Source organism: Aspergillus pseudonomiae (genome assembly GCF_009193645.1).
Source record: "Aspergillus pseudonomiae strain CBS 119388 unplaced genomic scaffold BDV37scaffold_29, whole genome shotgun sequence".
Classification (NCBI taxonomy): domain Eukaryota; kingdom Fungi; phylum Ascomycota; class Eurotiomycetes; order Eurotiales; family Aspergillaceae; genus Aspergillus; species Aspergillus pseudonomiae.
The window spans coordinates 95,028-116,197 of NW_022476021.1; the positions used below are offsets into that span (position 1 = coordinate 95,028).

Genomic DNA, 21,170 nt, shown 5'->3' on the forward strand with positions numbered 1-21,170 from the left:
ATACATACCTGCAGCCGTCAGCGGGAGCAGTGCGCCAACGGCGCGCTTAAACGAGTTTAGCGTCATTCTGTTTCTCTGACATGTGACGCTGCAACAAGATCAACAATCGCGTTGATGTTGACATCGATCCACATCACTACGCACAATACATTTGCACCTTTTCCCTGCCATCACTCAATTTGAGCCTCATTCAAGGGTTTCCAGCTCCTTGATCAACGAAGTCGCAATGCCTCCGAAACGAAAGAGCTCCGGCGAGGGGCATGACCAAGACAACACGCGCAGGAAGCGATTTGCTTATCTGAAGCCCCAAGTTCGTCGGGTCTCTGAACGAACGATCAAATCTAAATGGTCCACGCTCCCAGAGCCAATGCAAGACAAGATTCGCGATATGTTTCGAGCCCTCGAGCGCCCAGTCATAGTGCGTCAGCAGAATGAGCGCAAGCGTATTGAAGCGCAAGCCGCTGTTCAGGCCGTAGTGAAGAAGTATGCATCTTGAATCTTCCTCTGTTTCATAATGTGATTCGTTCTGTTCCTGATGGAAAAATGATCTAACTTGCAAAATTTACTCTCAAGCCTCGGAAAGCGCCTACCTAGAATACCATTTCCACCCGTAACGAAGGATTCGGTTTTCGAATACGAGGCTGCACTTAAAGAACACGTACGAAGCGTCCTCGACTCCTTGCGCAAACTAATACTGATAATTGACAGTGTTCCTTGGAGGCGAGCCTGGCTACCGTCATGGACAGCACTGATCTCTTGAAAGCCGAGATCGAAAAGGAAGAGGCATTACTTGCGAAGGAAACGAAACAATTGCAGGAAATGGAGAAGAATGCTAAGCGGGCGGAAGCAGAACGGAAGAGGCAACTGAAAAATGTAAGATGTGTTGCTCTGAAGCCGCAGAACTCGTTACTGACTTTTGAAAGGAACATCCCGTACTTCGGCAGCTCAGCGTTCCTGGCCAACAGAGTCAGGATGATACTCAGTTCGTGCTCTCTAGTGAAAGTGATTTGCAAACTACGTTTGATGAGGTAATTAACTGATCTCCTTTCACTGCCGGGCTACCACTAACGTGCTTTCTTCAGCTCGAAACCGACCCTGAGGTCGCGGGCTTGTTAAAGCAGCTGAATGGGCATCTCAAATCCATGCAGGGTAATACAGCCCCTCTGACAGGCTTAAGTGAGGCGATTACACGGTCTCAGACAGCTTTGAGCCTGACTTGCCGACCTGAAGATTGAACCATTTCAACCTTCGCCTGCATTGGGATTTCATCAAACTTGATGTCGTATTACCTCAGCTACAGCTGAGGCCGAGGCAAGCTAGCCAAGCATTCAGCCGAACCTTCTTGTCCGTATTGCAGATGCATGACTGCGACGGCTTGACTCAGGGGATAGACCCTTGAATAATTGGCTGATTCCTGAAGAATCATTTCAGTACTACGCATGTGATGGGTGTATTTTCTCTTCGGCCTTGCTATGCGAGCATGCTATAAGAACGCCACCAACAGTGCGCTTAAGAACCAGCCATCATACGACTCGGGCTCATATTCACGCCGAATGCATGATTCGATGAAGGTTGGAAAGCCCCTTAATCTTATACGGAGATTAGCCCAGGAACTGGGTCTCGTCTAGATCATTGGAGTCAATTTGGCGTACTATGACGAAGTGGCCGTGCGCCGAAGGATAGACTCGTACTATTAGTCTGGAGTAACTCCCGATGTGGAGGGCCTGAGCATATGTTTATATTAGATCTTCTATGTTCGTTTCCGGTGACGGTAGAATGATAAATCTTGGAGTATAGGAGGACGCTCCGATTCTGGAATAGTAAGAGCACAATTGGCATGTAATTCCATTCAACCTAGGATCCAAGGATATAAAATATTCTAGCCGAGGTACAAATGTGTTGCATATGGTCATGCAGAGCTGCTGGGTTGGTCAGATATCAAGTTTTGGGGTTCCGAGGGCGAGTTGGGGAGGTTGAGGAGATTTATTGGCGTCAAGAGAATGCGTCGGGACATCTTGGGGTGATTCCCGCACCTGAAATGCGGAGGAGCTCGGGAAAAGATACAGCCCGGTTGGAAGTCCCGCACACCAGCGGGGAAACCTTGTGAGTCGATCGCAATCCGTCGTTCGTATCATCATACCATACATACATACTTTGGCGCCGCGACAGACACTCAAGGATTACTTTTCTACAATGCATTTGAGCCTTCTCTGTTTATGAGCGTTAGTTGAGGCCTGCAAGTTCCCACCGGACTCTTATCTGTGTCCCCCAGCCGATAGCGACAACGAAACAACCGTGACTCTGCGCAACCGCTTTTGCGCCCAGTGATCAATGACCGAGAAAAACGCTGCGCAAACGGGCACGAGACCCGAACAACCCGGCAATGGTACCTTAGGAAATCTCAAGAACAATATGGCCGAGGGAGACGCAGCCAAAAAGGACTTGAGCGCCAAAGACAACTCGCGAAATTCTCCAGCGTCCAAAGGTGAAAACGCTGCTGCGGGGACTCACGCCAGCCCCAAGAAGCGTCGCAAGGTTAATCATGGTAAGCAAACAACCTCGCCATGCATTTGTACAAGGATAATAGCAGCGGATCCTCTCACACTGCCCTTGCCGTTCCCGCGGGCATGAAGTCCACGACGCTAATCCTGTTGCCACTCTTTTAGCATGCGTCTACTGTCGGCGATCGGTAAGCCTTTTCTCTTGACGCCCCTTTCAGCAATACTCGTCGTCTGTCCGGACGTCCCATCTGCTTCCCCCATTGCAAAATCAGAGCAAGGAGTAAAAAAAAACGAAAACAAAAACCCCTCGAAATTCATCTGCTGACGAAAGGGCAATTCTTCACGTGGTACAGCATATGACTTGCGATTCGGTACGACTTTTCCTGAACTTTACCATCACAGCTCACCCTTGTGAAACCCATTACGGTTGCCTTCCACGAGAGTAACTGCTGACACTTGTTTTCTTTTCTTTCCCTTTGGAAAATAAAGGAGCGGCCGTGTACACGATGCATAAAGCGCAATATTGGCCATCTGTGCCATGACGAACCTAGAGAGCCTTCAAAGCGAGCTCGGAGTGAACACGAACATTCTGCAGCGGATGACGAAAGTGTGCAGAACAATGACTTTTCCAACGTCCTTCAAGGTATGACTAGCAATGTCGACGTCCCGGATGCTGCCGGTCAGCAAATCCTCCCCAATGGGCTTCCATCGTCGTCTGTGCAGCACGGCAGCCTCTCCTCTTCTTCAGGCCAAGGCCCCGGCGCAACTTCCCAGCCACGTGAGTCTTCCAGTACGTAAATGTTTTCCTCAAGGTTGCTGCTGACTTCCACCTCATCAAGTTCTCGGTTACAATGACTGGCTTGGTGGCCAAAGCCAATTTCAGGATATGCATACTTTTCATCCTTCGTACATGTTCAATGCCCCGGAGGTCACAAACGAGTATAACCTTCTTGGTGACTTCCTGAGTAACAGTCTCTTGGATGACGGATCTATGTTCCAGAATGATGATCTGCAAGGGATTTATTCTGACCCGACGTTGATCAGTTCGATGGCAACACTCGGTGGGGGACCTAACGCGGCGTTACTCCAGCAATCACAACCGCCGCCTTTGACTCAGAACCAACCATCCCAGGGCGATTCAATCCAAGGTCCGACCAGTGGAGCGGTAAACGATAAAGCGCGCGAAACGTATTACATGACGGCAGCAGATCCCTCCGGGTCTGACCCACCGGAAGAGCGAATGAACAAACTTCTCAAGGCTAAATACGACGCTGGCCTTCTCAGGCCATTTAACTATGTAAAGGGCTACGCCAGGTTAAACCAATATATGGAAAAGAATCTACAGCAAGCCTCACGCCAGAAGATTCTCCGACAACTCGATAAATTCAGGCCCAAGTTCCGGGAGAGAATGCAGAGTCTGACGGATATCGAACTCATCCTTGTGGAGATGTGGTTTGAACGGAGCTTGATGGAATACGATCGTGTTTTCGCTAGTATGGCGATTCCCGCTTGCTGCTGGAGACGTACGGGAGAGATCTTTCGAGGCAACAAGGAGATGGCAGAATTGATCGGAGTTCCAATCGAAAGTCTAAGAGACGTAAGTGCAGTGATGGTGGTATTGGTCTTCTTGAAGGAATAAGCTGACAGGTCCTCGTGCTCTAGGGCAAGCTAGCCATTCATGAAATTATCGTGGAAGATCAGCTTGTGAGCTACTGGGAGAAATTTGGAGCAATTGCTTTTGATAATACACAAAAGGCAATGCTCACAAGCTGCACATTGAAAAGTCCCGACCCTAACGCTCCCGGCGATGGGATTCCCTGCTGCTTTTCATTCACAATACGGAGAGACCCGCACAATATGTAAGTGCATCTTATGCCGCTATAGTTTCCCTATCTGACTTGCAACTTAGTCCATCTCTCATTGTTGGGAATTTCCTCCCATCTCAACGAAAGAGTAAATGAATACATGCTTCGTTTCCTTGTCTCAGTTTGCTATCGGCGTCCGGCTGTTTGGGCTTTTTATTGATTGGGAATGGACATCCTCGGCACATACGTCCACCTGAACGTGAAATGTTATACTGATCTCGTACATTTCGTTAAAATTGTACCATACTTCACTCTTTCTCCCTAGTTGAACACTCATAACGGGAGCAACAATGGGTTGGGGTTTGCCTGAATTTGATACCTGAATAATCGGGATGGAATATGAATTGGTCTCATCATGTGGCTGGCCTTCCGGGAAGGAAGATCTTCTGAAATTGTAGGGTGTAATATAAGCCGATACGTTAGAGTTATAGAACACTTTTTAGTACTAGCTTCCGGGCGGAAATAACCATTCTTCGTTCTATAAACTATCTTAGTCGACATCTAGATGCGCAAGATCATCTACTACAAAAACTAGACAGCCAAAATCGAGGACATGGCAACAACGTCAAGCAGTTCCGAAGCCAAAGCCGAAACGATATTAGGTGAGCGGCCTTGGGAGCGCTTCTTTCATTGATTGCTCCTTCTGACCGATTGCAAAGAGTTTGCCGAGACAATACTCCAACACATACAGAACAATCCTAATGAGGGTGCGATCTCAATGAGCGATGTATTCTACTCACTCGATGAACATCTTGGCCGCCTCCCTCTACTCACGTCTCCCCCGATTGCTATCCGTCGCCAACTCGCCGCCATTGGAGCAAGGTTGTGGAATATATCTGCCCAGATGATATCTATTATTGGAAGCATTACCCATTGTAAAGGCATGAGAGATTTATCTACATTTAGCGACATCATCTGACTCGTTATAGTGAGCGCCTTTGCGTTATTCATGCTTGATTGTGCTGCGCCAAGTCACGGCTCAGGTAAATTGATACATGAAGTGTTGCTATTTCTGGAGGGTACATTCTTATGAAAGGGTGTAGGAAGCCAGAGAGTGTTGGAAGCAGCATTAAAAACTGTCCAAAGTTGCACAGGTACTCCCCTGTTGTATTTCTGTCTTTCAGCAACATGTTGATCAATGGGGCCAGAACATGGGATCATCGAACTAAGCCAAAAGATCATCGAGATAGTAGCTGTACGCTTGGATAGACTCGAGAGATCGACAGATAGCTCGGATAAGGTACAACTAGTATCAGCTACGGCGGGGTATTATATAGTTCGAGTCCATTTGGTAAGTATGCAAGCCTTGGGCGACTATATTCAGCGCTGACCTGCTGAGATAAGGCTTGGCTACAAGGGAGGCCTGATATAGCAGACCATTTATTTTCGAAGATACCGGCAGTAGCTACTTCATATGACCAGAGACGCGTTCTTGAGTTATGTTACAAGATAGGAAATTTTGCTCTCGTTGAGAGCCACAATGATAATGCAGCGAAATGGTTAGAAAGGGCCTTATCAGCTTGGGAACTTTACAACAGTAATATGGCGCAGGATGTTGGGAATGACGCACTGCCCATTTTACACGCATCTAGTAAGGCCCAGCTAGATTGATACCCCATGTAAGAGTTAACATAGTGTAGTTCGAGCAAACCTTCACCTCGAGAGTTCACTCGCTAAGGAGCGTCTCGCGAAAGCCCTCAACCTCGTTGAAAAGGTAAGGGATTGACAGTTATCTGATCTTGGGTTCTGACCGTGCTTATAGAGATATCACCACGCGTTTGCCGTCAAGGCGCTTCAGCTTGAAATTCTAAGCAGGGAGGGGCACTCGAATGGCAATGAGTATCTTCAAAGTAAGTGAGCACAGAATATAAATATATGTTTCAATGTTTATGACAAGCCTCAAGTACTACGAGATATGCTTGATATACTGAATCCCAACAAGGCAGAGTTGAACACGTATGTGACACCCCGTGGCTTATGGCATGAAATCATCTAACAAACACACAGAGCATTGTTCTTTCTCCAGAAAGCTCGAGACCACCAGTGAGTAAACGCTAACCTATGACTTTATAAGCTGATAGAGAGCAGGACCAGTTTCTATGTGCAAGGATTGCAGCAGATTTTGGTCGCAAAGCTTGCTAATTCCGATCAGCAAGAGTGGACTGAGCGGATCTTCATTCTCTTGGTCTGGACGCTGACAAATAGTCGTCTCCATACGCAGAACAATAGCAGTGTTCTGTGTGATACGATGAAAAGGATGACCAAGTGTGGTCGAGGTCTCTTGAGCGAGGACGCAACAAATGCTTGTCTGATTGTAACGACCCTATGTGCTATGGAGTCCAAGTGACTGACACGAGTTATAGCTCATATGGAAATATGTCGATGTTGTATCATCTGAAGGCAATCCTCGCATTGCAGAACACTGGTGCTCCTTCGTACTAGAAGAAACGATGTTTCAAATTTCATCGAAAAATAGAGAGATGTTTCTTAGGTAAGATATGATTAATGTGACTCATGGCAGTCTAACAGGAAGTAGAAGATACATAGCTTTTGCATCGGACAATTCAAATGTGCGCGCGGCGTACAAGCTGTTTGGTAATATGCCAAATGAGTATAGGAAATGTCCTTCAGCGCTATACTTGATATACAAAGCGGCGTTAAGTGACAGAGACTTCAGCCAGGGTAGGAAGCGGATATTCTCCGTACATACCGTGTCTAACTATGCCAAGGGCACTCTTATCTCGATTCGCTCTGTCAGCTGGGCGCAACTGGTAGAACATACCTCTTGCCATGTGCAGCAGAAGCCCTCCGATCTGGGCAAACACTGTTGGCAGCTGAATGTCTCCAGTATGTAATAGATAATTTAGATGACAGCTTCCTAGAAGGAAAGTATATTGCAAGCCTTTTCACAGCTGCAGGCTGTCTGGTCTCAGCACAATTAGGGAAAATGGGAAAGGTGAAAGAGAATGATGAGCTTCTCGCTCAGGTCATACGTGTGCTCGAAGCAGGTACGTCATGAACTATAGAGCCACAGTACTTAATGCTAAGTATTCAAACACGGTAAATAGCACACAAAAGTGGACAAAATACCGTGTTTTCGGCCATTGAACTGGAGTGGCTTTCGCAAAGGAGCTACAACATCGCTGTTCAGGCACGCTTGTGCGATTCCAGGCTAGTGGTACAACTACTGGACCTCTCGATACAGGTTTGTTACTGCTCTTCAGTTATGCTCTTTGTGAAATACTGACGTTGGGTTCCCAGTTCACAGACTTGCAGAGGAAGATCACAACCTGCGAGAAGCAGTCCAGTCTTTGGCAACACTATCTGCACTGCGATATCATCAAGGCTTTTAGAGCCATCGCAGAGGCTCGCAAGGAGACGGAGCCCAGTTTGAAGGCTTGTTTGGCCCTATTTCCGATTTACCAATTAATTGTCCTTTAAAGACTAATAGAAAGTAGCAACAACGCTATGAAGATGCCCACAAATTTGCCCAGCACTGCCGAACTTATATTCAAAACCGACCACAACCCGAGAATACGACCGACCAAAACAATGAATGGCTCCAAAAATATCGAAGGATCTTGTCAATTGACCTAGAATGCGCTTTATTCTTTAACCAATGGGACTATGTGTCTTCCATTATTGAGGAGTCGAAGAGCATAATCGACGGTGAACTCGGTTCGATATTTCTTGATTATGTCCTCCGTTGCGGAGCTTCGGTAACATATATCGTCAAGGTTGTTGAGGTATTTATTCATCAGGCAGCACTGGAAACTCTATCAGCTATGATACATGAGCTAACGGAATATAACCTCTTAAGAAAATAGTACTTGTCCTCCGCACCACCACGTCCCCGTACCTAGAGGCTGCAACAGCCCGGGCCTTTCTTCCCCGCTACATCCATACCTTCTTTCAACTGTCCTTGGACGCGTCAGAATACTGTCTCGCTGAGTCGGCCCTTGATCTAGCTTTAGCTTCAGCTTGTGACCTTTGCGGCACAACCTTGCGCTATCCAAGCGATGAGATTCAGTGGATGGCGACGGTGGCATTTAATCGAGCGGTGGATCTCTATTTACTTTCTGAAAGTGGCGAATGCCAGCGGTGGGCAGAGAAGGCCATCAAACTAGCCGATCTGGGTGAAGAGGACTGTGCGATGCTGGGGAAGCTATTGAGAGAGAAACTTCAGAAATTGTCCTAGTATATCGTTTGTTCGGTAGACCAAGTCTTCACCAGTATCGACCACAAACAGCCTTCACAATGGATCTAATCTGCGTGTGATTGTTCCAAGTGTTATGAGAATATATGAAGGCTAAAATACGAATACAATGCTATTGCAGAAGCCCATCGAGGAACATGACCAGCGCTACTTATTCGGGGTCACCAGAATCTGATATCCGAGCCCGAAATACCTAGGTCCTGTTACCCTCCCGGATTTTACATTGACTTTGTTAGAGTCTTTAGATGTAGAGGTTAGGTCAAAAATGTGGTTTATTTCAATGAGAACCGATCTGACGAAGTATAAGACCTGGTCTCTATGCTTCTAAATGTTGCTTTCTTGGGAAGTCGGCGTAGACCAAGTTTGGCACGGGTCGGCATACCGAACCCATCTTAATGTGAGAGATCCTCGCGAAATGAAGGAAAATGAGGTGTCAGTACCGGAATCCGCGAAGCTATTAAATGCAATTTGTGGAGGAATGAATAAAAGCATGTGCAGCTTTCCTCAGTGCCTTGGATCACCAGCTCACTACCACAACTCGCGATGCTGACTCAGAAGCTTTTTCCTTCACTAGTTACAAGTTTAAGGTACACCGTACATCAGATCCTTTCCTTCTACGGAATCCAACCAGGCAAATCTCGAAACCAACGCGTAGTCCCTCAACAGCGACAAGAGACGACGGGACTAGCCTACACGCGCCATGGACTGGGATAAACTACTCTTCAATACCGCGGTGTTTGCTGCCGGTGTATTCATGTTAGACTACGGTGCTGATACATTCATTGACCACACCGTTATTGTTGGCCAGCGTCTGGGAGTTTCCCAGACCCTTATTGCTGTACTGACTGCGGGTGCTGAATATGAGGAGGTATGTGCATATATGCATACGGTGTGATATGCTTCTATTCTTAGTGCCCTAACACTGGATGGACCACAGCTTGCCGTAGTCATTGCGGCTGTCCTGCAAAAGCAGTCGCCGCTCGCACTCGGAAACGTGATGGGCTCCACCATTTCGAATGTCCTGGGCGCCTTTTCCCTGGGCCTTTTACTCCATCCTGGGCCGATCGTTTTTGATCCCAGTGCCAAGGTATATACAGCGTTACTTTTCTCAATCACAACCGCTTTCTCCATCCTCGTTTACTTCAACCTGTTGAACAAAGTCACCGGTGGTGTGCTAGTGGCGACCTTTCTCGTATATATGATATGTACTTGCTATGCAATTCATAAAGGAGTGATGGAACCACCAGAAGCTTCTGACAGCGACAGCGACAGCGACAATGATACCAGCGACGATGAGCATCCTTATCTCTCACCCAGGCCGCAAGACAACATAGTGCAGGATGAGTCGGAAACATCCCCTCTTCTCACAAATGAAGAGGCCCCTACCTCCAGGAAGCGCGCTCCACGTTCACTTTTCTATCATATCTCCCAACTCGTGATAGGCCTGTTAGCGCTCACCATCTCTGGCTATCTGTTGTCACGCAGTGCGTCGGCAATTGCAGACTGTTTCCACCTCTCGGGGACCCTTGTTGGTCTCACAGTGGTGTCATTCGCTACGACGTTACCGGAAAAGATGATTGCCATTATCAGCGGCTCTCGTGGACACAGTGGCATTGTGGTAGCCAGCACTGCAGGAAGCAATATTTTCCTTCTGACTCTGTGCGCCGGTGTTATTGGTCTTGCAGAACTCCCAACGGACAACAGTGACCGCGTCCTGCTCTTCGAAGTCTTTTCTACCTGGGTATCATCCGTGATGCTCTTTCTGGCGGTCTTTGTCAGCGCAAATCGTGCCATAGGTGCTCTATTTCTGGTGATGTATGTGGCTTTCTTGATCCTTGAGTTTACTGTGTATAGAAGATGAATATATCATATCGAATGATCATGTATATAGAGTGGATCTGGTGTGCAAGGCATTCAAAGGGATTCCATGGTGTTTAAGAATGAGCGAAATAGATCGGTAGAAAATGGATTTCAACTGATATAGTCATCAACAGCGTAAACATAACATCTGTATCTGATGTAAATAGGGCTTACACACATCATGCATCCGGTTTCTGTAAACAGCTGACTATTTCGATCATGCGAATTTAGGTTACCAATGGTATAATAATTCGTATGTGACAGTACATATGATTTGGATCGATATACATTACCTTGGCTAGTTAGAGAGAATGCGAGATGAACGAACAGAGTGGTATCCGTCTTGCCTTGTGGAACGTCGATGCCATGTCCCTTCTACAACAACGAAAACCTCACTCAAAGAAGTAACCACCGAGTTGACACTTACAGCCTGCATACAACATGAAATAGTGCTTTAAGAACCTACGAAAGAAAGTATGTGCTTTTCACTGTGCCGTACCCCTCCCCCCTTGCCCTGTAGCCTTGGTAGTGCATGCTATGGGATGCTGGATATCAACTGGCGCTCGAGATGGCAAAGCACTGCGCACTTGGCACTACTCTTTGTCGCAGCATGTCTCACTGTATTCCCTAAAGTCGAGAGACAAACCAGAACTGCTGTAAGTAAATCCCTAAGGCTGGACAAGGCTGTTGCCCGGCCGTGGAACCAAGTCATTGCAATATTTCTGGAGTGAGTGATTGTGACACCAGGCTCGTAATAAGCTTAGGCCATTGCTGTTATACATCCAAGGACCTGGAAGTGCCACAAGGAAGTGCCACAAGATGGCCGGCTTCCTTTCCTACTCGTCCACGTCTGTGTATCACAGTCCTCGATTCCGGGAGCTGCCCTCAAATGTCCCTGCATCTGTGCACTTTCTTTCGTAATTTGTCCCGCGTGTTAAGTGAAAGCCGCCCTGTCTTTGGAGGAATATCTAAATTACTCAATTGTCTTCAGCTGCAGCATTTGATATATGACTTGGTTCATTATAAGCATGTTCTGGGGCTGTGGAGTACATGGTATGCCGGATCATAATTGAGATTGACTTTAACTGGAATATTGGTTATGGATTATATTAAACCTGTTTCCATTCCAACTGAAATCAAACAAGCCTCTCGGATGGGTTCGCAATATGAGATCATGCAAGCATGAAAGGCAACGGCCTTCACATGTTTGTTAGAAAGAAGAAAGTTGGAGAGGGCGAGGCGAGAAGGATTGCCTACTAGCAAACATAAATGTACATGGGTGGAAATATGTGGCATCTTGGGGTCAGAAAGGCTGCAGGGCTGAAGAAAGAATATAATATTCTAATAAATCATATAGTGATGAGTCAAATGTCTGAGACGGAAAGCATTTGGGTTACACTGACTCTGCCCAGATAAGCTAGTCGAACCTCTTTCTGGGAGTAGACGACTGTGCTTTGTGTAGGTTTCCCTCTCCAATACGTGATATCACTTGCATAGTAGTTATGTGTGATCCGTAGTGATCAGCGAGGCTGACATTGATTCAGGCTATCGTAGGCTTGAGAGCAATTTCTCGTCCTCAGATGTGGCTTCTATGGTGCCTATGGGCCAAGGTATCTTTACTACGTGGGCTGTAGCAGGTTTTGCATTTACTATGCGGGTCATGGAGATGATTGAGACCTCAAATGCAGGGTCATAGATTAGAATTCCACTCATGTTGTATGTATCGCGCGAAGTGAAAGAGTCGATCATCGAGCCATGAGCCCATAGATAGGAGATACTCAGAGCAAACTAGCTGCGGTAGAATAAGGACGATCCTGAGATCCAAAGCTCGTGCAACTATCTATATCAACATGGACATTATCACTGTGATTGACTGCGAGATGGTGTGATGATATATCTCAATCTTGCCTTCATGCAGGATATTGAGTGATGAGGTCACTCAGTGTCAGGCACTAGACTACAAGGCCTTTAGCCTGTCACTATCATTGGCTGCCCTGAATGGGCTGCATTAGCCTCTCCAAAAGCTGGCCTCGAAGCGCTTCGAAAATTCTAGCCTCGTGCTTTATCTGCACGAGACGAGGGATCATCAAATGTGGCTTGTGTTTGTTTGAGGCTCAAGGCTAAGGGATTGAATGGCAATAACCCTATAAATATGGCCTGATTAACCTTCCAGATGGAAGTGTTCGTTCGCTCCCGAGGTCTTCTATACTTTGGTCCCTGCATGTGCCCTTCTAGTATCGTTGAAGTGCCTTCTCAGGTATCCTGATGATGTGGTCCTCTGAGAAGCATAGCTTAAGTGATTGTAGTCTCTTTCATCCAGAAGGTGATTTTATCAACCAGGACCTGGAATATCAGCAGGTTACTATACCCCTTGTGTCAGTCGGATACGAGAATCCAGAACAAAGCCCGAGACCAGCAGATCTTATCGCATACAATCGCTTCCCCAACCCCGACAAAGCATCATGCAGTCGACCTAGCCCGGAGCTTGCAATAACCAATGTCAACCCAACCCTGTTGACCACATCGCGTCACCCTACCAACGTTCCGGGGCGCAATGACACACAGGCAATTTCCAACCCGCGGGTCCATACCAGCTGTAGGACAGATGTTCTAGATCTACAAAAACGAATTCAAAAATCTCCAACGATAAATGGCGATGGCACGTCTGCCCGTAATAGAAATCTCCGTAGGGGACATAAAATGATTGAACGCAAGTAAGTGATTGTCAGCTTCTATTAGTTCGACCTCTCATCTAACATTATATGCTCTAGCACTGAACGCGAGCATTCTAGCAAATATCGCTGCGAATGGGCTGGGTGCAGATATACTGGTGTCTTCGGACGCAAGGAAGATTTGAAGCGCCATATATTCAAAATTCATGTTTCACCGCGCTCGTACGAATGCCCTGTGGCGAACTGTCGGAGGGCTTTCAACCGGAACGATAATCTGCAGAGCCATTTGAAGACGGTGCATCCGATTAGAGATTGACTTGGGTTTGGATACGTTTTGTTCCTTGTCTCTTGTGTTGTGTTTCTGGTGTTCATGAAGAGAGGTAGTTTGATGAGGCAGCGAAAACTCCCATAGATTGCCCCTTTCGTGATAAAATGAAGGGCTATATGTCTGCGATGGTTTCTGTAATGTGAATAAGTGTCATTTTGGTGAATTGATAAATATAGCACTCCAAAGCATTGCGATGTGTATACAAACTTAGGGCTTGGTAGTAGTAGTTGAATGAGATGTGGGGCAGAACCTCACCGCCACCAATCGGCAAGGGGGCAAATGCCGCCCGGAATGTTCCATGCGAAGGATTCCGAGGTACTCCGCTCGAAATAGAAGCTCTTCCCCAGACTCTCGGCAACCGTTCATACTACTTTATCGCAAAAGATAACCGATCCGTCATGTCGGCACGTCGCCATCGATCAGCAGTCGCATGCCAGCATTGCCGCCAGCGTAAAGTCCGCTGCAGCTATACAGTTACCGGCGTACCATGTATTGGTTGTACGCAAGACGGCACTGAGTGTATTATCCCACAAGGGAAGACGCAAACAACGTAAGCCCAAAAAAGCCACAACTCTGTACGTAAGTACAATGAGCTGAGCGTGAACAGACCTCGGATCCGCCAATTTGTACCTCCTATACGGCAAAATGGTCCGGAGAACAGCACTCGGATTGTAGAGGAGTCTCGCAGGTCGCTGCCGCCCCGGCCCTCCGCTCCAGCAGATGCGTTCATTGCACCGATTACCCCTCGAGTAGAACGTCCCAGATCAGTGGGAGGTGCTACTGATATCAATACTTCGCCAGAAGACAACAGAAGCCTTGATGAGGAACGCACTGGGGCAGAGATTGCAACTGCGGCCCTAGGGAGAAATAGGAGGGCGGGCCAGGCGCCATTTTATACTGGTTTGTTCTCCAAGGTCCGAGGATACCCCAAATGTTAATATAACTGACTCTTGGCTAGGCGAGTCTCCGGGCTTCGGGAGTGTATTGGACTTATGCTCGCCACCACAGCAACCTGTCCAGCGGCATATTTTGCTTCAGCCCAAGAGATCGATTCCCCTATCTGCTGAGGACCGCGAATACCTTCAGTATAAAGGCGTTTTTAACCTGCCTCGGAGTGATACATGTGACGAGCTTCTCCGCGCCTATTTCCACCATGTGCATCCTATCCTACCGGTCGTCGACGTGACCGCAGTACTCAGCTCTTATCCGAGTGGCGAAAGCAATCAATGTAACCTCCTGCTGCTGTGGAGCATGTTCTTTGTTGCAGCAAATGTATGCCAAGCTTCCCTTGCTCAATACCCTCATCTGCTAACATTGATTATAGTATATTTCCACCGAGACGTGGAAACAGGAGGGCTACTCCTCGAGAAAGGCAATGAAACATGATATGTACTCTCGTGCCAAGGTACGTATTCAGCGGGTTGTACCTCAGTTGAGTCCATCGGATTTATCGAGTTTTCTAACTGGCTGGTTGACCTCCAGTGTATGCATCATAACAGTGGTGAAACTGACAATACTGTTCTATTGCAATCGGCTCTTCTCTTGGGGTTCTACCACTCGGAAGTAGATTTGCATATGAAACCGTGGTATTGGACTGGCACAGCAATTAGTCTCTGCCAGATCATGGGTTTGCATCGCTGCCCGTCTTCGGCTTGGTTGAATTCCTCAATACCTGAAAGACAGCAGTGTCTGTGGCGTCGTCTTTGGTGGAGCTGCTTCTTTCGGGATCGTTGGCTGAGTCTTACAATGGGGAGACCCCTCAGAATCGACATCCGTGACTGCGACACAGTGTTGCCATCTTCTGTCGATATGCTGAGCGACGTGACCGGGCTACCTGAAGCAATGGCCAGTGCTTACATCCCAACCGATTTGCCGCATTTGGCAGACTGCTGGGTGACGATGATTCATTTGAGTAAACTCCTCGGTGACGTCCTCAGCCTAAGCTACCGGCCTTTTGGGTCTTACCCATCGCTTCAGCAGGTAGAAGCAACCGAGGCAGAAATCCTACTAGTTCAATTCCCAGACAGCCCTGGCACTGACCGAAGTCGTCTAGCAGCCTTTTATATGTATCATCTGCAGTTACACTACCAGTTCGTATTGTTCTGATCTGCATTCTCGAATAAAATTCTAACCATGACAGAGCTTTACTCATTACATTTTACCGCCCGTTTATCACCAAGGCGCCAGAAGGCCTACCGGCGGCTCAGCAACAGGCGTGGCAAAGCCAAATACGAAACAAAATGGACGCCGCTGCCCTACAAACAAATTCCATTGTTGATAACCTGGCTCGTGAACAGCTGCTAGACTTCGGGGGTCCAATGACGTACGTCCCTTGCCTCTCTTTCCTGGTGATAAACCTCGCCACTGATTTTCATGTAGACCTCCATTGCTCGTACCCGCTATGCAAGTACATCTCCTTAACTGCAAATCGTCCGATGGTATTATTCGGCGGCTAGGCCTCAACAAGCTGGAACTGTGTATGATGATTCTAGAGCAGATGCAGCATACTTATCCATCTGCATCCATCTTTCGAGGCATCTTTCTCGGTGCCATACGCCAGGTCTTCCCTGACTATATGGCCCAGCCGTCCAAGCCAGAGACAGCGTATCCTGTCCCGCAGGATGGCCCTCTAGATGACCCAGCCGAGTCCATGGTGATCAGCGACGACGTCATAGGCGCTCTTATGAACGAAGCGTCTGTCTATAATTTCTGGGAGACGTTTAATTGGATGTAGCTCGAACAAAGTTGTACGGAAAGGTCGGCGTCCATAGTGTACTTTATAATGATGATTCTAATTATATAAATGCAAATCTAATAACAAGACAAATCTATAATCTCTATGTACAGACAAGGGCAAATTCTATATAATTACAGAAGGGCAATTCCAGTAAACGCCCGATAGTCGTCGGAATAGATCTTCTCCTTATGACTTCCATCCAAGTCACAGCGGTAAATGTTGCCTCCGAGGTCGGTAAGGTAGATGTGACCGTTACTGAGGTCCAGCTTCAGGCCAATCGCTTCCTTCAAATGCTTTGTCAACACCTCGTACTTCTGACCCGGTTTGATCGATACCGGGAGACCAGACCCATCCAGCTGTGCCCTGAACAGCGCGTTACCAAGCGGGACCTCACCGCGGTCCGTCCAGTAGAGCGTTTGAGACTGCTCGTCCAGCTCAAGGTCAATCGGCTCCGGAAGGTCACCGAGCACCAGCTGAATATCGTCCCTGGAGGCTCCCGTTTGTCCCTCCGGGGTGGTGATGTTGGCACAGAAGATGCGACCCTTGCCGCCCTTCGAAGGGCCTTTCTGCGTCCAGTAGAACTTGCCCAAGCTGGGGGCTACAGTGATACCAACGCACCAGTGGGAAATTGCACTGTCGTACGCATCTTTGGAGGTGCTTCTGTCGATCACAGCCTCGAGATCGGAGCCATCATACCCACAGCGCCAGACACGGCATCCCTCACGGTCACAGAAGTAGACCTTCTGCGCCTCGGCATCGATCGTCAATTGTTTTGGTGTGTTGACTCTGCCTCGAGGGACTACAGTCTGGATACCACTGCCGTCAAGGTTGGCCGAATATACTGCGCCATCGTCCTTTCCGGGCACCCCCATGCAAGTCCAGAACATCCGACCAATGGTGGTGTCCACGACAATACCATCTGGCAGGGACTGGTTTGGCGCAAGAACCTTTTGGATCTTTCCATCTGATGACAGTTTCAGTATCTCGCCCGATGTGGTGGTAGGGTTGGCGGCGGAGAGTCCGATGTCCAACACCAATAATTCGGGCAGTGTCGACTCGTTGTTGACGGTAGCTTTCTCTTCTTTCACGGGAGGGTAGAGACCACCCTTGGCAGACTTATTACCCAGTCTACCGTCGTCGAGATAGTTCCGTTTCAGGAAGTCAACGGTCTTCTCTGGCGAGAGTCCGCGCTCCTCAATATAATGACCTTCGATAAAGGCAACAGTATCCAATCCAACCTCTATAAAAACATACGTCAGCAATACTCCCAACCCAGCAGCCCAGAAGTAACTCACGGTCCATAGTCTTGCACGGCATACTCCGTGGCTTAATAAACATCTCCGTCCACATGGAGTCAATCTCCTCAGGGACGGAAACGCCCTCTGCCAAGATGGTCAGAACCTCCCGCTTAACAGCAGCCCACAGCCTATTGAAGATAAACCCAGTCGACTGTTTCCTGGCAACATAAGGCAGCGTCGCAGCCTCCTTCGACCTCTCAACCATAAACGGGAAAACACCCTCATCTGTGAATCCATTTGTCATAAGCTCGACAATCATGCAGCCGGGGGGCATATAATAATGCATATTGAGGATCCGGGCCTTGGTCGCGTCGGAGACTTTCTCGATCATCTCAGACGACTTGTACGAGGACGAATTGGACGCGAGAATACAATCTTCTGGCGCGAGGGCTTCCAGCTCGGCGAATGTGGCGATCTTCAGATCGAGCTTCTCGGGGACAGCTTCGATGACGAGCCAGGCGTTGGCGACGGCTTCTTTCATGTCTTGGTGTGTGGAGTATTTGCCGGGCTTTTGGCCTGTTTTCTGTGCGTATTCATCGACGTTCTCTTGGATGTAGGCTAGGCCGTCGGCGCGTTGTTGTTCGCTTGGGTCGCGGATGCGGACTTCGTAGCCGGCTGAGGCCCAGATACAACCTATTCGGGGGGATATAATGTTAGAGCTTGGATGGGGTAGCAGGCTGGTTGAGTTGTATACCTATCCGACGCCCAAGGACGCCTGCACCGAGAATGACAACCGGACGGTTGCGGTAATTCTGGGGTTGTTGCCACGTTAACTGCATTGTTATGTATGATATAGGAAGTATACGTGAGTCTGCTGTAGAAAAAAAAAGTAACTAATCTAGTTCGAGATAGATGAGATATTCAGATGAACGAGCCACAACCAAAGCAGGCGAACATCCTTGTATTTGTACAAGATTCGGCATCCCGGGACCGATCCTAAGCTTATCATAATCAAGGAATCACCTCTATGGTACAAGAAAAGCCACATAGTGACGCAGGTCCGGCCCGAGAGATAACCAGCAAGTGATACTGCATTTCCCTGTCCCTTCCCGTAAAGTTCCGTCTTCGGGCCACGGATAATGAGCTGCTATCATGGCCAAGTCAGCTGTCTATACCCTCAGAGCCGCGGGATAGAGTCACGCTACTAATGCAGGGCAGATCGTTTTAGCGGTCTAGACAAGTGCCACTAAGCAAGGGCTTTGTTTCGGCATTGACTCGGAATGCCGACTCTTGCTGTATGCCGAGTGGAGTCGGGCTGCCGAGGTTGCGTTACCTCGGAGAGACCCACTTAGGGCTTGCTTCGGAATGAGGCAGTATGGCTTCACTGAGTGTACGTATCCCTTCCAATCATAGTGACGCGGTAGATAGGCCTTGAAATGGAATTGTTATTTTGTTTAAGTCGAGACTTAGTATAAAGGTCTTTGTTCATGTTCCAGATTCGCTAAGGTCACTCAAAAGCTAAACTATCTACATCGCATGCGCCCAGGGCAAGACTACATCTGAAATCGTCTCTATCATATATTCTTCACCTTGGTCTTTATTCTCATTTACCATTAAGCTGGCATTGTGCCGATAGCGAATATGCAAGAATTCAGTCTGCAAGATGTGGCAGCCCACAAAAGCAAGGATGACCTGTGGGTGGCCATTCATGGGAAAGGTGAGCAATAAGTCGGTGAAAGCACACTATACAGACAGCATACGTCTAACACGCACACAGTCTACGACATAACGAAATATGTACGCGACCACCCCGGAGGAGCGGACGTCCTCATTGATGTCGCCGGGACCGATGCGACAGCTGCATACGAAGATGTCGGACACTCGGAAGACGCCGATGAGATATTGGGGACATACCTGGTCGGCACCCTGAAAGACGCCCAAGAGTTCAAGAGACCCAAGGCGGTTCGTCTGGTTCAGCAAACACCTTCGAAGCCCGAGACCAAGAGCACCAACAAGTCCTCATCCGTCATCAAACCTCTTGCTCTTACCACAGGGTCTCTGGGCAGCGCGCTCTTGCTCTACATATCCTCACGCAGCAATGCAGCTCTTCGTGAAGTGCTGTCGAAACTCCCAACGCTGTTTGACAAATTACCCGAGATCCATGTGTCGTCCGGCGGTGTCTTACGCGGAGGATTCTCGAGTGGCTTTGTCGCCGCCAGCATCCTTTGCGCGGCAATCGGCGGCATAGTCGGGTCGAAGCTCACCAAGTTCACACGGATTGAATCCGGCTTTACGCGGTATCCATCGCGCATAAAATCCCGCGGTGTGAAGAAACAGAACCCACACCTTGCCAAGGGCTTCCTCGAGCCAAAGGATTACAAGAACCTCCCTCTCATCCAGAAAGACCTGCTAGCGCCGAATGTGTATCGTTTCGTCTTCGAACTCCCCGGCCCACGGGACGTCATTGGTCTACCTATCGGGCAGCATGTCGCTATCAAAGCCAACGTTAACGGCGCAGTAGTTTCGAGATCTTACACACCAACATCGAACAACCTGGATCTGGGTCGTCTGGAACTCGTCATCAAATGCTACCCCGACGGTCTCCTCACGGGCCAGTACCTTGCGAATCTGAAAGTCGGTGACAAGGTGCAATTCCGCGGTCCGAAGGGCGCAATGAAGTACCACAGCGGTTTATGTAAAAAGATCGGGATGATTGCCGGTGGAACCGGGATTACGCCCATGTATCAACTCATCCGGGCGATCTGTGAAGATGACACCGATACTACGGAAGTGAGTCTGATCTATGCCAATCGATCCGAGGAAGATATCCTGTTGCGGGCTGAGCTGGAAGCGTTCGCGCGGAAATATCCAAAGAACTTCAAGCTCTGGTATATGCTTGATCATCCTCCGAAGAACTGGGCTTATGGTAAAGGCTATGTTACGCCGCAGGTTATGGCTGCGAAGTTGCCGGGACCGGCGTCTGATACAAAGATTATGCTTTGTGGTCCGCCTGGTATGGTGAATGCTTCGAAGAAGGCGCTCACTGCTGCTGGATTCCAGGCGCCAGGTGCGGTAGGGAAGATGACGGATCAGATATTCTGCTTCTAGTGTTGGTTTTTGACTTTATGTTGTTGGCTTGTTGGGTATCTTTCTTTTTTCTTTTTTGCTTTTGCATTTTGTTGAATAGACTTGTATAGACTTAAATAGACATTGTATATTATTTGTGAATGGTTATTATATGGTTATTATATGGTGTTAAAGATCAAGACAATAGCTTGTAGCGTTGTTTGAAGTTCTAAATACAGTCTCATTGCTTACTTATCAAATATATATATCCAAAGGCCTGGAGGAACAACCTTATAATCATGGCCAAATAAAGGAATTGCTACAAAGAATATCCTATATTGATAGCTTCGCGCTTCGCGCTCCGCTGTTATATATTTTATATACAAGATTCAGTCTAGGGTTCTAGGGATGTTAGCTGCGGCTGATCAAGCTGCTTATTCAGCCTTACTGGTCCATAGTATAATTTTGTGACTATGTAGAACTTGCATCTCGATGTAGCTATTAGTAATATCTACAGTGCCTGTACCTGTCTAGGCAGGTCTATCTGTCAATGTTGTCTGCGCAACATTATCCTTGCCTGACTCCCGGCCCGAAAGACATTAAAGCTCCTCTGTGCCCTAAAAGCTGGCTTATTCTATTCTCGTAGGTTTTTTTATTTTCTTTTTTCTTTTTTTTTTTTTTTTTTTT

The 21,170-nt window shown here is 47.9% G+C and overlaps 9 protein-coding genes across 9 annotated transcripts; 7 read left to right on the forward strand and 2 right to left on the reverse strand.

Annotated features, from left to right (window-relative positions):
• The first annotated feature begins 143 nt into the window (after positions 1-143).
• BDV37DRAFT_107273 (uncharacterized protein) lies at positions 144-1,354 on the forward strand. The gene is made up of 5 exons (XM_032078290.1): positions 144-483; positions 574-658; positions 709-873; positions 924-1,028; positions 1,083-1,354. Exons 1-5 carry the CDS (start codon positions 227-229, stop codon positions 1,233-1,235), a joined length of 765 nt encoding a protein of 254 aa, XP_031941898.1. The 5' UTR covers positions 144-226; the 3' UTR covers positions 1,236-1,354.
• Positions 1,355-2,239: 885 nt separating this feature from the next.
• Positions 2,240-4,551, forward strand: acuM (gluconeogenesis transcription factor RDS2). Its single transcript, XM_032078291.1, has 7 exons — positions 2,240-2,545; positions 2,667-2,689; positions 2,855-2,872; positions 2,991-3,279; positions 3,341-4,098; positions 4,164-4,360; positions 4,411-4,551. Exons 1-7 carry the CDS (start codon positions 2,332-2,334, stop codon positions 4,460-4,462), a joined length of 1,551 nt encoding a protein of 516 aa, XP_031941899.1. The 5' UTR covers positions 2,240-2,331; the 3' UTR covers positions 4,463-4,551.
• A 612-nt stretch (positions 4,552-5,163) lies between these two features.
• Positions 5,164-5,702, reverse strand: BDV37DRAFT_247067 (uncharacterized protein). The gene is made up of 2 exons (XM_032081828.1): positions 5,296-5,702; positions 5,164-5,247 (listed from the first exon to the last, which is right to left on the reverse strand). The coding sequence occupies exon 1, from the start codon at positions 5,546-5,548 to the stop codon at positions 5,339-5,341; it is 210 nt and encodes a 69-aa protein (XP_031941900.1). The 5' UTR covers positions 5,549-5,702; the 3' UTR covers positions 5,164-5,247; positions 5,296-5,338.
• Positions 5,703-5,908: 206 nt separating this feature from the next.
• BDV37DRAFT_282625 (uncharacterized protein) lies at positions 5,909-8,564 on the forward strand (the record flags this gene model as incomplete). The annotated part of the gene is made up of 13 exons (XM_032087088.1): positions 5,909-5,957; positions 6,007-6,080; positions 6,129-6,216; positions 6,271-6,322; positions 6,374-6,409; positions 6,455-6,680; positions 6,730-6,857; positions 6,903-7,213; positions 7,285-7,374; positions 7,435-7,571; positions 7,628-7,766; positions 7,841-8,112; positions 8,187-8,564. The coding sequence occupies 13 exons, from the start codon at positions 5,909-5,911 to the stop codon at positions 8,562-8,564; spliced, it is 1,980 nt and encodes a 659-aa protein (XP_031941901.1).
• Positions 8,565-9,220: 656 nt separating this feature from the next.
• BDV37DRAFT_247069 (sodium:calcium antiporter) lies at positions 9,221-10,625 on the forward strand. Its single transcript, XM_032081829.1, has 2 exons — positions 9,221-9,450; positions 9,520-10,625. The coding sequence occupies exons 1-2, from the start codon at positions 9,283-9,285 to the stop codon at positions 10,441-10,443; spliced, it is 1,092 nt and encodes a 363-aa protein (XP_031941902.1). The 5' UTR covers positions 9,221-9,282; the 3' UTR covers positions 10,444-10,625.
• Positions 10,626-12,698: 2,073 nt separating this feature from the next.
• BDV37DRAFT_247072 (uncharacterized protein) lies at positions 12,699-13,402 on the forward strand. The gene has a single exon (XM_032081830.1). It carries the CDS (start codon positions 12,708-12,710, stop codon positions 13,158-13,160), a length of 453 nt encoding a protein of 150 aa, XP_031941903.1. The 5' UTR covers positions 12,699-12,707; the 3' UTR covers positions 13,161-13,402.
• A 438-nt stretch (positions 13,403-13,840) lies between these two features.
• BDV37DRAFT_282627 (Zn(II)2Cys6 transcription factor) lies at positions 13,841-16,176 on the forward strand (the record flags this gene model as incomplete). The annotated part of the gene is made up of 7 exons (XM_032087089.1): positions 13,841-13,992; positions 14,050-14,342; positions 14,401-14,714; positions 14,767-14,847; positions 14,925-15,532; positions 15,583-15,765; positions 15,822-16,176. The coding sequence occupies 7 exons, from the start codon at positions 13,841-13,843 to the stop codon at positions 16,174-16,176; spliced, it is 1,986 nt and encodes a 661-aa protein (XP_031941904.1).
• Positions 16,177-16,310: 134 nt separating this feature from the next.
• BDV37DRAFT_282628 (uncharacterized protein) lies at positions 16,311-18,256 on the reverse strand (the record flags this gene model as incomplete). Its single annotated transcript, XM_032087090.1, has 3 exons — positions 16,311-17,419; positions 17,475-18,110; positions 18,172-18,256. 3 exons carry the CDS (start codon positions 18,254-18,256, stop codon positions 16,311-16,313), a joined length of 1,830 nt encoding a protein of 609 aa, XP_031941905.1.
• An 802-nt stretch (positions 18,257-19,058) lies between these two features.
• On the forward strand, positions 19,059-20,619 carry BDV37DRAFT_293695 (uncharacterized protein; the record flags this gene model as incomplete). Its single annotated transcript, XM_032089478.1, has 2 exons — positions 19,059-19,134; positions 19,195-20,619. The coding sequence occupies 2 exons, from the start codon at positions 19,059-19,061 to the stop codon at positions 20,523-20,525; spliced, it is 1,407 nt and encodes a 468-aa protein (XP_031941906.1). The 3' UTR covers positions 20,526-20,619.
• Between the last annotated feature and the right edge of the window lie 551 nt (positions 20,620-21,170).

Bases quoted from the DNA above. Each gene is read 5' to 3' on its own strand.
- BDV37DRAFT_107273 (XM_032078290.1), top strand. From the start codon at position 227: ATGCCTCCGAAACGAAAGAGCTCCGGCGAGGGGCATGACCAAGACAAC. The intron at 484-573 runs GTATGCATCTTG...TTTACTCTCAAG, and splicing joins GTTCAGGCCGTAGTGAAGAA to CCTCGGAAAGCGCCTACCTA. The intron at 1,029-1,082 runs GTAATTAACTGA...TGCTTTCTTCAG, and splicing joins TGCAAACTACGTTTGATGAG to CTCGAAACCGACCCTGAGGT.
- acuM (XM_032078291.1), top strand. From the start codon at position 2,332: ATGACCGAGAAAAACGCTGCGCAAACGGGCACGAGACCCGAACAACCC. The intron at 2,546-2,666 runs GTAAGCAAACAA...CCACTCTTTTAG, and splicing joins GCGTCGCAAGGTTAATCATG to CATGCGTCTACTGTCGGCGA. The intron at 3,280-3,340 runs GTGAGTCTTCCA...CACCTCATCAAG, and splicing joins CGGCGCAACTTCCCAGCCAC to TTCTCGGTTACAATGACTGG.
- BDV37DRAFT_247067 (XM_032081828.1), bottom strand. From the start codon at position 5,548: ATGATCTTTTGGCTTAGTTCGATGATCCCATGTTCTGGCCCCATTGAT.
- BDV37DRAFT_247069 (XM_032081829.1), top strand. From the start codon at position 9,283: ATGGACTGGGATAAACTACTCTTCAATACCGCGGTGTTTGCTGCCGGT. The intron at 9,451-9,519 runs GTATGTGCATAT...GATGGACCACAG, and splicing joins CGGGTGCTGAATATGAGGAG to CTTGCCGTAGTCATTGCGGC.
- BDV37DRAFT_247072 (XM_032081830.1), top strand. From the start codon at position 12,708: ATGATGTGGTCCTCTGAGAAGCATAGCTTAAGTGATTGTAGTCTCTTT.